Here is a 13616-nt window from a genome sequence, read left to right on the forward strand (position 1 = left end):
AGAGAACTGTTACAATCCCTAGCTAACTTGTCAATTAGAACCGGACAAATACCAGACGACTGGAGGATAGCAAATGTCATCCCAATCTTCAAAAAAGGATCAAGGGGAGAACCGGGAAACTACAGACCTGTGAGTCTTATGTCGGTTCCTGGGAAGCTGGTTGAAGCACTAATTAAGGATAGCATAGTGCAACACCTGGAAAATCACGACCTGATGAGAGCTAGTCAACACAGTTTCAGGAAGGGGAAGTCATGTTTGACAAATTTGCTTCAATATTTTAAGAAGGTGAACCAACAAATTGATAGCGGAGAACTGGTGGATATAATATACTTGGACTTCCAAAAAGCGTTCAACAAGGTACCACACACAAGGCTTCTGAGGAAACTACAAAGCCATGGAATAGAAGGGGATATACTAAGTTGGATAGGCGAATGGCTGGAGAACAGATTGCAGAGGGTGGGCATAAATGGGAAGTTCTCAGACTGGGAGAAGGTGACAAGCGGCGTGCCCCAGGGCTCGGTTCTTGGGCCCATCTTATTCAATATCTTCATAAATGACCTAGAAGAGGAAACAACAAGTAACATAATCAAGTTTGTAGATGACACAAAACTATGTCGGGCAGTTGGGTCGAAAATGGACAGAGATGCACTTCAAAGAGATTTGAACCAACTAGAGAAATGGGCGGAAAAGTGGCAGGTGAAATTTAATATAGAAAAATGCAAAGTGATGCACCTGGGCAGGAAAAACAAAGAACAAGAATATAAAATGTTAGGTGTAACATTGGGCAAGAGCGAACAAAAAAGGGACCTGGGGGCACTGATAAAAAGGACCCTGAAGCCGTCGGCTCAATGCGCAGCAGCGGCAAAGAAAGCAAACAGGATGTTGGACATGATAAAGAAGGGCATCACGAGTAGATCGGCGGACGTCATAATGCCGCTTTATAGAGCAATGGTCAGACCACACTTGGAATACTGTGTCCAACACTGGTCTCCCTACCTAAAGAAGGATATAACCCTGCTGGAGAGGGTGAAGAGACGAGCCACAAAGCTAATAAAAGGTGTGGAGAATTTGAGCTACAAAGAACACCTCGAAAAACTGGGATTGTTCACCCTCAAGAAGAGAAGGCTACGAGGGGATATGATAGAGACTTTTAAAATACTAAAAGGTTTCGACAAAATAGAGCAAGAAACTTCGTTATTCACATTGTCAAAAGTGACTCGAACAAGAGGTCATGGACTGAAACTGAGGGGCGGCAGACTCAGGACTAATGTCAGGAAGTTCTGCTTCACACAGCGAATGGTGGATGCTTGGAATGCTCTCCCGGAGTTGGTTGTGACAGAGACCACCGTTCTGAGATTCAAGGGCAAGTTGGATGCACACCTTCTTGCAAATCACATTGAGAGATACGGGTGAACAAGGTGTCCATCAGGGAATACCTAGCTTAGCCTCCGCATGTGCGGGTCGCCGGACAAGATGGACCTAAGGTCTGATCCGGTGAAGGCATTTCTTATGTTCTTATGTTCTCAATGGAGGAGAGTAAAAAGTGGAGTGCTACAGGAATCTGTACTGGGACCGGTGCTATTTAATTTATTTATATGTTCAATATTTTTTTATTGATGAAAATTTGAATAAAATACATTTTATAACAAACAGAGTCTTGACCAATAATGAGTGAACAGATCATACAAATCCATCAAAACATACAAAACAAAACACAACAGATGACAGCCCATATTTCAATTTAACAGTAATATGTGAAGGGTGAGAATTAGGTATACCAGTAGGAAAAGTGAAATGAACCTTAAATGGAAGTATCATTATAAGTCACAAAACTTGGTTAAAGGTAATCATATTCTATCATAAGTATCTATATGACCACATTTTTCAGCATAAGTGAATTCAAATTTAGCAATCGTGCAAACATTACTCCACCACAAGTTGTATGAAAGGTTATAGCTATTTTTCCAATTAGTCAGTATAGTTTTGAGTGTAATAAGTAGAAGATATCTAAGGAGTTTACTTAGGTCTTTATTAATTTCCAGCGTCAATCCATGTTGCCCATATACAACAATGGCCAATGATATGTCTTCCTCAATTCCAGTAATGGATCTGATTGTTGTCCATACTTTTTTCCAATAATCTATTATCAGAGGACATTGAAAGATCATGTGGTCTAGGGTGCCCACTTTGGTTTTACAAGACCAACAACAGTTGGAACTGGCCTCTGGTAACTTGGACAATTTGTAAGGTGTCCAAAACACTCTGTTCAACAAAAAAATATGCTGATTGAGAAACAGTAGCTGAGTGCAAGGAATGTGTTGATTCAATCCAAACTTTTTCCCATTCATTCTCCTCAGTATGTTTTCCAGTGTCTTTTATCCAAATGTCTTTAACTGCAGTGGACCCAGCAAATTTCTCCTTAATGATGAATTTGTACCAAGAGACTGCTTTACCCTTGCATCTAAGTTCGATTTGGTCATAAAATGAGGCCAATGTGGGCTTCATCTCTTGGAGTGAAGAAACATTAAGAAGAGCCTTAGCTGAGTGGCATAATTGCAGCCATTTATACTGTTGCAATTCTGGTAGGCCATATATCTCTTGTAGTTATTTGACCAGAATCCATGTTTTATTATCATACAGTTGATGTAATGACCAAATACATGGAGCCTGCCAGGTAGGCCAATTAATTTGTTTCCCTTGAATTAAAATCTTGGGGTTATTCCATACACAAATATGAGTAGTCTCATTCCAACACACTTCTGTTAATCTGTCCAATTCCTGAATTGCCAGTTTGGTAGAACGGGTAGGCTCTCTGCATTTAGTTGAAGCCTTGCTGCTCATGAAGGCAGTTGAACGCAAATCACAGTTGCCTATAGAAGGCTTCTTGAAAAGTAACCAAGGAGATGATTCCGTAACCATTTGATCAGCAAGCCAGAATGATCCGTGCCTCATGATGAATGCTGTATGATAATCGTAAAAGCTGGGGAACCTTACACCACCATTTGATATATCACCTTTCAGTTTTTTCAGGCTTATACGTGGGGTGGAGTTGTTCCATAGAAACTTAGTTAGTAGCGAGTCCATTTTTTTGTATGCCGAAGGCAGTAAATACACAGGTAACATACTAAGGATATGGTTTACTACTGGAGCCACCATCATTTTAATGGTGCTTAGCTTGCCCCACCATATCAATCTTAGTGGCAACCATCTGGAAGTAAGCTTATTAATTGATTCTAAGACATACTCCATATTGTATACGACAGTTGTAGCAATAGTTGTTCCGAAATAGAGTCCCAAGTATTTTAACCTATCACCTGCCCTTTGAAGGCCAAGATCAGCTATATCACCGTATACCTCAGGGTAGTTCAAAGCCATGACTTCCATCTTGTTCAAGTTAAGTTTGTAACCAGAGATGTCGGAATATTTTGATATCGTAAGCAGAATCGGTTTTATAGAGTCTGGGGTCACGTACAGTAACACATCATCAGCATAGGCAGAGACTCGCAGCTCAGTACCACCACAATTGACTCTGATGATTTGGTGATGAGTTCTTAGCACAACAAGCAGGGGTTCCAGAGTGATATTAAACAATAATGGTGATAATGGGTACCCCTGTCTTGTGCCTCTGGAGGGGTGGAACGAGCTAGAGAAAAGGCCATTAATGTGTATCTGTGTACTGGGCGATGAGTAGAGTACTTTGACCATAGATATAAAATCTTGATGGAATCCAAACCATTTCATTGCCACTCAATGCGGTCGAAGGTTTTTTTTCTGCATCTAAGGCCATGGCCACAATAGGAATATCAGAATGGCTGGCATAGTCAATCACATTTGTGAATGTTCTGGTGTTAACACAGGCTAGTCATCCCATCATAAATCCATTTTGTTCTAGCAAGATGATACTCGGTAAGATCTAATATAATCTATTTGCTAGGACTTTCACATATATTTTCGCGTCAGCGTTGATAAACGACAGAGGCCTATAGTTCAATATCTTCTTTGGGTCTTTGTTAGGCTTCAGTAATATGATGATGGTTGCCTCTGTAAATGTCCCAGATACATTGCCCGAGTCTATAAGGTACTCAAAAAAGGAATCTGAGGGATCAATAAAGCATGGAAGCTGAGGGATCTGAGGGATCAATAAAGCATGGAAGCTGAGGGATCAATAAAGCATGGAAGGCATGATAAAACTCTAGGCCGGGCGCTTTTGCCCTAGCCATTGAGGCTATAGCCAGTTGAAATTCATCTCCTTTGAGAATCAGGGATAATGTATCAAAAAAAGCCAGAAAGCAACTTATGAAAATAACTACAAAAACTGACTTCTTGTTAAGTTAATACCCACAGAGAGTGATCAAGAGGTTTTATAAGTGCTCAGAGATGTGGAACTCTACAAGGTAACCTAATCCAAGTTACCCAGCACAAAGAGTTCACCTTCCAGTCATTGCACCATTTTATGATATTGAACACTCTCTGAGACTTGGTGTTAAAGACAGGTTAAATCCTTTGAGAACTGGAAAAACGCTTCTCTCCTAATGCCAGTATACAAGGTGCAAAGGTCACTGGAATAGTAAAATTGGATTACACTTATCTTAAAGCAATATCTTTGGGGGTCCCAAGATAGTGCAATGACTGGAAGGTGAACTCTGTGCTGGGTAACTTGGATTAGGTTACCCTGTAGAGTTCCACATCTCTGAGCACTTATAAAACCTCTTGATCACTCTCTGTGGGTATTAACTTAACAAGAAGTCAGTTTTTGTGGTTATTTTCATAAGTTGAAATTCATCAGCAGACATATCATTGTTTAAAAATAGATTGTCAGCAGCCATCAAAGTAGAATGCGGCAAATCTAAGAACAGTTTCATATCAGACGTGGCCCCAACTTCTGTGGTGTATAAGTGACTGTAGTAAATCTGAAATTGTTCCAGTATATCCTTATGATCAGTTAAAACAAGGTTAAATTCTGTTTTAATGGCAGAGATACCAATTTTATCTCTCCTGCCTTTTATGTAACTAGCTAAGCCATACCCACATTTATTAGCCTCCATATAATAGTTAGCAGAATGAGTAAAGATCTGCTGGGCTGCTGTATTGCTGAGCATAACATTATATTTATATTTTAGGGCTTGTAATTGTTGTAAGATCTGCATATTAGAAATACAATTGCTATGCTGAGCCTTAATTTCTGTTTCTAGACCCAGCAGCTCAGCTTTAACCTGTTTTTTATTGTGGGCAGCATAAGAAATAATAATGCCCCTTATGATTTAAATGCATCCCACAATACTATCCAAGTAGTGACCCCAGGTTTGTTCAGGTCAAATTAGTCCCTAATGGCTTTAGAAATAAGCGCTATGAAGTCTTCATCTTGTAGAAGGCTATTATTAAATCTCCACTGACTGCAAGTCAAAGGCTTTCCTATATTAGAAAATGTTAGCAGACCAACACACTAATTCCTTTGATAGCAGCAGACCGGACATGTTGCACTAACGGTAGGCTAACCAGAAAATAATCAATCCGGGAGTAGGAATTGTGTGGTGCTGAGTAGAAAGTGTAATCCAAATCATCTTCATCCATAATTCTCCACGGAACTGTGGATTTCCTATCTTTAAGGGGATCCAAAACAAGGTTAAAATCACCCCCTAGGATGCATGTCATATCATTATAGTTGTACATTTGATCAGCAATATCATTATAGAAATTAGCATCATCAACATTTGGACCATAGATATTCATGATCATGATTTTGCAACCTGGTATTTCAAGTACCACCAGTATCCATCGGCCTTGTTTATCAGTCAGCTGGGTCAGAATAGTAGTATCAGGTCTATTCCTAATTATCATCATCACTCCATTTTTCCTATCAACATTAAAGATGAAAAAGATAACATTCATACCCTTAATGGTGATGTTTTAAAGCAAATTTTAGACTATTATAAGGCTTTATATTCTTCTGAGCTTTATTCAGATAAAGAACATGATGGTAGAGAATTTTTATATTCAATAAATGAGCTGAAAATTCCCGAGCATATAAAGGAAAAACTTGAAGCGCCTATATTATCTACAGAACTCCAGGCAGCATTGAAGTGTCACAGGGCTGGATTCGCCCCAGGAAGGGATGGATTCACAGTGGAGTTTTTCAAAATTTACTATTACCTCATCTTTTAAATGTATATCAATCACAACTGACAGAGTTCTATATCAGGTACTATGGTGGAATCATTAACCATTGTTTTGCCAAAACCAAACCGAGATCCCATGTTGGTTTCAAACTACAGGCCTATTTAATTAATGTGGATGGGAAAATCCTGGCTAAGTTATTGGCTTTAAGATTAGCCAAGGCTCTCCCTTATATGATTGGTGTGCACCAAACAAGTTTCGTTGCACAAAGACATTCTTCAAATAATACCAGATTGGCATTTCATATGCTAAATTTAGCAAAAACAATGGATGACCGGTCTTTTCTGTTTCTTTGGATGCAGAGAAGGCCTTTTTATCGTGTAGAATGGACTTTCATATATCAAGCATTGGATTGGTTTGGAATAGGATCTGGATTTATTCAAATGATTCAAACCTTGTGTAGTTCCCCTTCTGCCAGATGATATATTAATAATACATTTTCAGAGCGTTTTTGTCTGAAGAGGGGAGTTAGATAAGGATGTCCCTTATCTCCTTTACTTTTTGATATTGTTTTGGAACCCTTGTTGTTGGCCATTCAACAGGCAAAGGAGATACAGAGAATTCTATATGCAGGTCGATATTATAAGGTTTCGGCCTATGCAGATGATATTTTGCTTCATTTGAAGAATCCTGAATCTACCATACCACATTTACTGGAATTGATTAATCGATTTGGCAAATTTTTTGGTTTCAAAATACATTGGAGCAAATAAGAGGTTCTTCCATTAAATGTGCATTTTGTAAAAGGTTTATTTGACCCATTTCCATTTCTTTGGAAGGAAGAGGGTATAAAATATTTGGGTATCATGATTCAAAGAACATTGGAAGATACAATGACAGTAAATGAAAAATCCTTATTATTGAAAGTCAAAGAAATGTGTGAGCATTGGAAACTATTACATCTTTCATGGTGGGGGAGAGTCCAAACCATCAAAATGATGATTTTGCCTGTATGCTACCAAATGAGTATGTTGCCAGTTTATTTCCAAGGGTCCTTTTATAAAAAACTGAATGGGATTCTTACAAAATGTATTTGGTTGGGTAAAACTGCTAGAATAGCCTTAGTATCTTTGCAAAAATCTCAATCGGCAGGAGGGGGGGGGGTAAATTTTCATAGATATCATCAAGCCTTCATATTGTATCAGGGTATGTATTGGATCCTTCCTGAACTCATGGAGAATCTACCGGACTGGCTGATATTAGAGAGTCATCTCATGTCCTCATTATGTCTTAACCATATTTTGGGTATCAAGCTGCCTAGAATATATAAGGAAAATAGTATTCTTTTTTCCACCTAGAATACATAAAAATGTATTAATAATTTAACACCTACTCCAATATAACAATCCACATGTCAATCTCTATGGTTAAACTCCGAAGATACAAATCGGCGAGTCTAAAATCCTTTGGAAACACTGGTTGCAGGTAGGCATATGAACTTTAGATGATGTGATTCAGAATAGGAAAATGGTAAATTTATTACAGCTGCAACAATCATTTGGCATATCAAAGTTTCAAGGATTTAAATGGTTGCAGTTGAAAAAGACCATTCAGAAAGGGCACAACTTAAAAAAAAAATCAGTATAGCTTGCCGGGCCTATGTTTCTAGACAGATTGGCAAGGACACCAGGCCACCATTTGGTATAAAATAATATTGGAATATTTGAATAAAAAACCTAAAACAAGTCTTAAAGACATTTGGAGCATTGAGACAAAGCAGCATATTTCTGCTACTCAATGGCCACGGATTTGGACTTGGAGAATGAGATGTACAGATTCAGCATCTATGAAACAAACTTGTTTTTTCTGTTATATTGAATTTTTTTGGACCCTTGTTCATTTACAAAAGTTGGATAGTTCAAAGTCTAATAGATGCTGGCACTGTCATCTTGGGACACTAGATCATTTGTTGTTTTATTGTCCCATGATACTCAATTTCTGGAAATTGAAATGGGGAAGATTATTAGGATACTTGGTGTTCCTTTGCCATTGACATACACGATGGTTTTATTTGGAATATTATTAAAACCGAAGAATTCAGTTGACAAACATAAAAGCAGACTTCTTTTAATTATGACAGGGGTTGCTATGCAGATGATAACCAGGAATTGGAAAATTTATGACAGGTTAAACCTTTCCTTTTGGTGGTAAAAGTTGTGCTTATATTATAGGTATGAGAGAGTATATGCGGAACAAATGGGAAATAATAAAAAATTCTAAGAAGTCTGGGATCCATTGGAAACATTTATTAAATTGTAGATTGGTTAATTGAAGCAATCCTTAATTTTTTTATTTTTTTAACTTTTCCACACACATCCAACATCCAGATAGGGGGGAAGGGTAGGGAGGGGGAAGGGTGTAAGGTATTTTGTTTTTTATATTTATGCAATTGTAAGTGCTATTAATTGTTCATATCTGTATGTTAATCTGTATGCACTTTTTCTTCAGCTTGGAAAATTAAAAGATTTAAAGATTAAAAAAAAAAAAAATCCAAAGGCCATTCTGCAACAGTTTCAGGACTTTTATAACAATCTTTATACATCTGAACTGGACTCGACATCGGATTTTGATGACTTTTTAAGTGAGTTATCCTATCCCTTCATCTCTCCATCACAGCAACACTTATTGTCCATGGACCTAACTATGCTGGAAATCATCACTTCCATTAAAAATATGAAGAAGAACAAAGCAGCCAGGCCTGATGGCTTGACTCTTGAATTTTACCTTGCTTTTATGAACATATTGGTTCTATACCTACTTCAATTCTTCAATTACCTAATCAACTCTGGACATATTTGTGGAATGTTCACAGAAGCCACGACCATTGTGTTCTTGAAGCATGGTAAAGATCCTCTGTCAACTCAAAACTACAGGCCATTTTCACTAATAAACACTGATGCAAAAATTTACGCCAGGCTACTTGCTACCAGACTACAATCTGTATTGCCTGCTCTAATTACTACTGACCAGAATGGTTTTATGATAGGCAGACTCGCTAGCGACAATTCACGAGTTCTAACCAATGTGATCACTCAGGCTGCCTCATCCTCTTCTCCAATAGTAGCCATTGCTCTGGACCGCATAAAATAGCCCTATTTTTTTCATGCTGAAGTGGTTTGGACTTCCAGACATATTTATCAATATGACCAAAATACTCTATTCTCATTCATCTACGAGAATATACATCAATGGCCATTTTTAAGTACCTTTTCATCCGAGTAAAGACACTCTACAGGGGTGTCCACTCTCTCCCCTATTCTTCAACTTAATATTGGAATCCCTCTCATGACTTTTCGTTCAAATTCCAAAATTTCAGTAGCAAAATTTGGTCAACTAGAAGTAAAATTATCTGCCTACACAGATGATGTTATGCTATACGCATCTCCTGACTCCATTCCTCACATTTTGCATATCATCACTGCTTTCTCCAAGTGTCAGGGTATAAGTTAAACTCATGCAAGACCGAGGCACTACCTCTGAATTGCCCTGATGCTATAAATACCATTTGCAATCTGGGTCTTAAATGCTCTACAGTAGAGAATGACATGGTGGTTGTTACCCATGGGTAGCCGTGGGTAACCCGCCGAAACAGGAAGAGAAAAAATAGTGGTTGCTACGGGGACAAGGCCATTCACTGCCCCGTGGAGCAGTGAATGATCTTGTTTCTACAGTGCAGTAAGCACGGATTGCGCAGTCCAGCATCCCCACCCAATCGCCGCATCCCTCATACTAGGAAGCAGGGAGTGAAAGGGAAAGAGATGCTGGGCCAAGGGGATAAAGAGGGAGAGAAATAAACCCACAGCAGGAAAGAAAGGGAAGGACAGGCAGGTGAGCCAGATGCTGAAAGCATGGGGGGGGGGGGGGAAGAAAGAGAGAAAGAAGCTAGATGGGGTTGCAGAGAAGAGACACATTGGTGTGGAAGAGGAAGATAAGGGAAATCTTGACACAGGAAGGTAACAGAAACAGAAGGGAAATTATGTGCATGGAGCATAGGGACAGAGACATAAAGGGGAAATACATGGGGATGGTATATGGACACAGGGGGGGGGGGAAATGCCAGATACATAGGGGAGATATTAAAAATGGGTAAAACAGGAACACAGAAGCGAGATGGTTTGTGCAGATGGGATCAGATGGTTTGTGGGGACGGGACACGCCACGAAGGTAAGAGGGAGGGAGATGGTCGGACCGTGCGAGGACGGTAGAAAGGAACAGACACTGAAGGGGGTACCGAGAGGGAAGAGTGGTGGTGGAAAGGAATGAAACAGATGCTGAAGGTGGGTGGAGAGAAACAGATGCTGAAGGGAAATGTGGAAGACAGAGTGGGAAGAAGACGCAGAATGGAAATGGGGAACAAAGAGTGGGGAGAAGACGCTGAAAGAAATGGGGAACAGAGAGTGGGGAGAAGATGCTGGAAGGGAAGAAGACAGAGATGCCAGATTATGGGGGAAGCAGAGGGAAGAAAATGGGTGCCAGACCAATTGGGGGGGGGGGGTGAAGGGAGAGGCACAGTAACAGAGCAAATGGAAGACACAGTGGATGGAAGGAATTGAACAAGAGGATGAGGAAAGCAAAAACCAGACAACACAAGTAGAAAAAAAATTTCTATTTTTTTTGCTTTAGGATAAAGTAGTATATTAGTTATGTTGATAAAAATTTATAAACAAAGCCCTGCCAGCTGAACATCTCTTTCTCTAGTTCAGCAGCCAGAACTTTGATTTATAAGGAAGCTAAGGGCTCCTTTTACAAAGGTGCGCTAGCGTTTTTAGCGCAAGCACCGGATTAGTGCGTGCTATAGCGCGCGCTAGCCAAAAAACTACTGCCTGCTCAAGAGGCAGTAATACACAAATACTGGTCTCAGATATGGGACTTCATCTGCCAAATACTTCATTTAAAAGAAAATCTCTCGCTAGCCATAATCCTATTTGGAGACCTGGCAATGAAATCCCTCCTTATGAAAGATCAAGCATTACTACTGAGAACTCTATTCATGATTACTATCAAATCCATATTAACAAATTGGAAACATCCTGCTAAACTTTCATTTTCATCATGGTGGAATTTAGTTTGCACAATTATGCAATACGAGGGAATAATTATCTTAAAATTCATGTAAATATGGGAACCATTGTACACACATTGTAAGGCTCAATTGCTCGATTCTCTCTTACAAATGGTAAACACCAACTCTATAGGTGGTTCTTATTGATTACTGTTTTACAAGTTCACACTAACAATACAATGTGCTATCTGCTATTGCAGCTAGTTAGATCAATCTCCATTAAATCTTGTTTGCCCCAACCGGATAGAGATATCAGTTCTACCTATATGTACCACAATAACTAATGAATGCAATATACCATGCTACCAACTTAATTACATATGTAATTCTAACTTTGGCCTAATGTGCTATTTATATACCTGTTTCCTGTTTGGCTTTTTTAAGTTGAAATTTTATATTCAAACTGGATTTGAAGATTCCTGATGTTTTATCAACCATTTTTAAGAGTGTAATTTTTTAACAACTGAACTATGTATGTTTGTATAGGTAATATAAGGTATATAAATTTTTAAATAAATAAAATATATTTTCCTAGTTTGTATTCATACTGTAAAACCAATAAAAATATTGAACACACACAAAAAAAAAGAAATGTAAATAAGCCAGTGTTTGAGCATATAAATCTTTATGTGTGAGAACTAGAACTTTAAACAATATCCTATAAGAATATGAAAGCCAATGATATTGAAGGAAAAGCGGAGTAACATGATCAAATCTTTTTTAATTATCCAACAATTTCAAAACATTTTGTAATATGTGTAAGCTTCTAATATTAAACTTAGAAATCCTCATGTAAACAATATTACACACAAGTTCATGAATATCTGGGTATAAGGCACCCGCCAGAAGATATGAAGGTTCTGTTGATATTCAGCGTCAGTACCTGGATAACTATCTGGATATGTAAAGACAGCATAAGGCATTGGCTATAGTCTGGACTTTCCCAGCACCATCCATATACAGTCAGCAAAGTGTTTCAGCATGCCACTGGCTGGCCTTGATTCTCAGCACATAACCAAATAGGAGATACTCCTACTTGTATAAATATCAACCTCATTATTTCCTACCACAGGTAGCTGGGATTATATGACACAAAAGAATAATTTTAAAAAGTACCTTTGGTTACTGTTATGGGTCCAAAATAGTTGGCATCCATTATTTTTTTATCTAGTTCCAAAGTAACACTTTGCACAGGACCTTTGATTTTCATGCTTGCATTGCTGATAAGTACATCCACACATCCATAACAGTCCAGGATTTCTTTGGCTGCATTACGAACATTGCTTATATCACTTATATCCAGTAGAACAAGTTTTGGTGTAAATGTCTGGCAGAGAAAAGCAGAAATCTTTATGCTTTATGTTGTCATTTTTCCAATTTATGATTAACTTTTGATTTGCATTTGCATTATTCAGCATAACTGAAAAGCAAACTGTATTATCTCTGTCCTGGATAATAGTTCATAAACCTCAATGTATATGCCAAGTACAGCATGTATTGTGACAGAGAAGTCCTGTAATAGAATGAGAAGAGGGGAAAGGGGGAAGGGGGACAGGAGAGAAAGCAAGAAAATTCCAGCACTTTTCCCTATCACACAAGAAACAAAGAAATTGTGGATTTTCTCTCACTAATTATCATAGTTCTCGGGGGGGGGGGAGGGAGAAAGAGAGTGAGAGAAAAAAGAAAGAAATGCGGCTGACAATTGCACAAAGCCAGCAGTATATTAAGAGAGCTTGATGCACAGAGGAGTGGCAGCATTCATATTGAAAGGGAAGATTTAGGGAAAAACCAGCCCCAAGAAGAAGTGCTGACTGTCCACTTGAGAACAAGCAAACAAAAACAGACTACTGGACACAACACAAAGCATCCCCAATTTCATTGTCAATGGTAGGAACTTGTAAGAAGTTAACATTACATTTAAATACGAACTTACAACAAATATCTTTAATATCTCCAGTCAACTGATACCTGGCAGACTGCCTTTAGTAGCAAGTACAACCATAATATTATCAGATCAGATAACACTCCTGTTTTCAGATGTTCTCCACAAATCATGAAAGCCACAAAAATATGAAACAAGTAAAAACAATATTTCTTAGCTGATGTCTCTCCTGCTGTGCCAAAAGCCATGAATTCACATACTAGGCACATGCAAGAAAAGACACCAAACTCCAAAGTAAAAGAATAATCTGAAAATAACTAAAAATCACAATTTCAAATCATCACTCTTTTATAAATTTATTTTATATGATAATATATGCATACCAAATGCACTTCATGAGAGCCTGTGCAATATAGCAAAAAAGTAATGCCGTGGAGGGGCATAATCAAAAAAGCGTCTAAGTCCCCTTTTGGCCTAAACTTTGAAAGTAGAAGTAGG

The 13616-nt window shown here is 38.4% G+C and overlaps 1 protein-coding gene across 1 annotated transcript in view; it reads right to left on the reverse strand.

Annotated features, from left to right (window-relative positions):
• Window positions 1-13616, reverse strand: part of DHRS7C (dehydrogenase/reductase 7C) — a 151631-nt gene that overhangs the window by 79217 nt on the left and 58798 nt on the right. The window contains exon 4 of the mRNA XM_033959314.1: window positions 12353-12563. Coding sequence (XP_033815205.1) covers window positions 12353-12563 — 211 coding nt within the window. The remainder of the gene's footprint in view (window positions 1-12352; window positions 12564-13616) is intronic.

This window comes from Geotrypetes seraphini, chromosome 9 (genome assembly GCF_902459505.1).
Source record: "Geotrypetes seraphini chromosome 9, aGeoSer1.1, whole genome shotgun sequence".
Classification (NCBI taxonomy): Eukaryota; Metazoa; Chordata; class Amphibia; order Gymnophiona; family Dermophiidae; genus Geotrypetes; species Geotrypetes seraphini.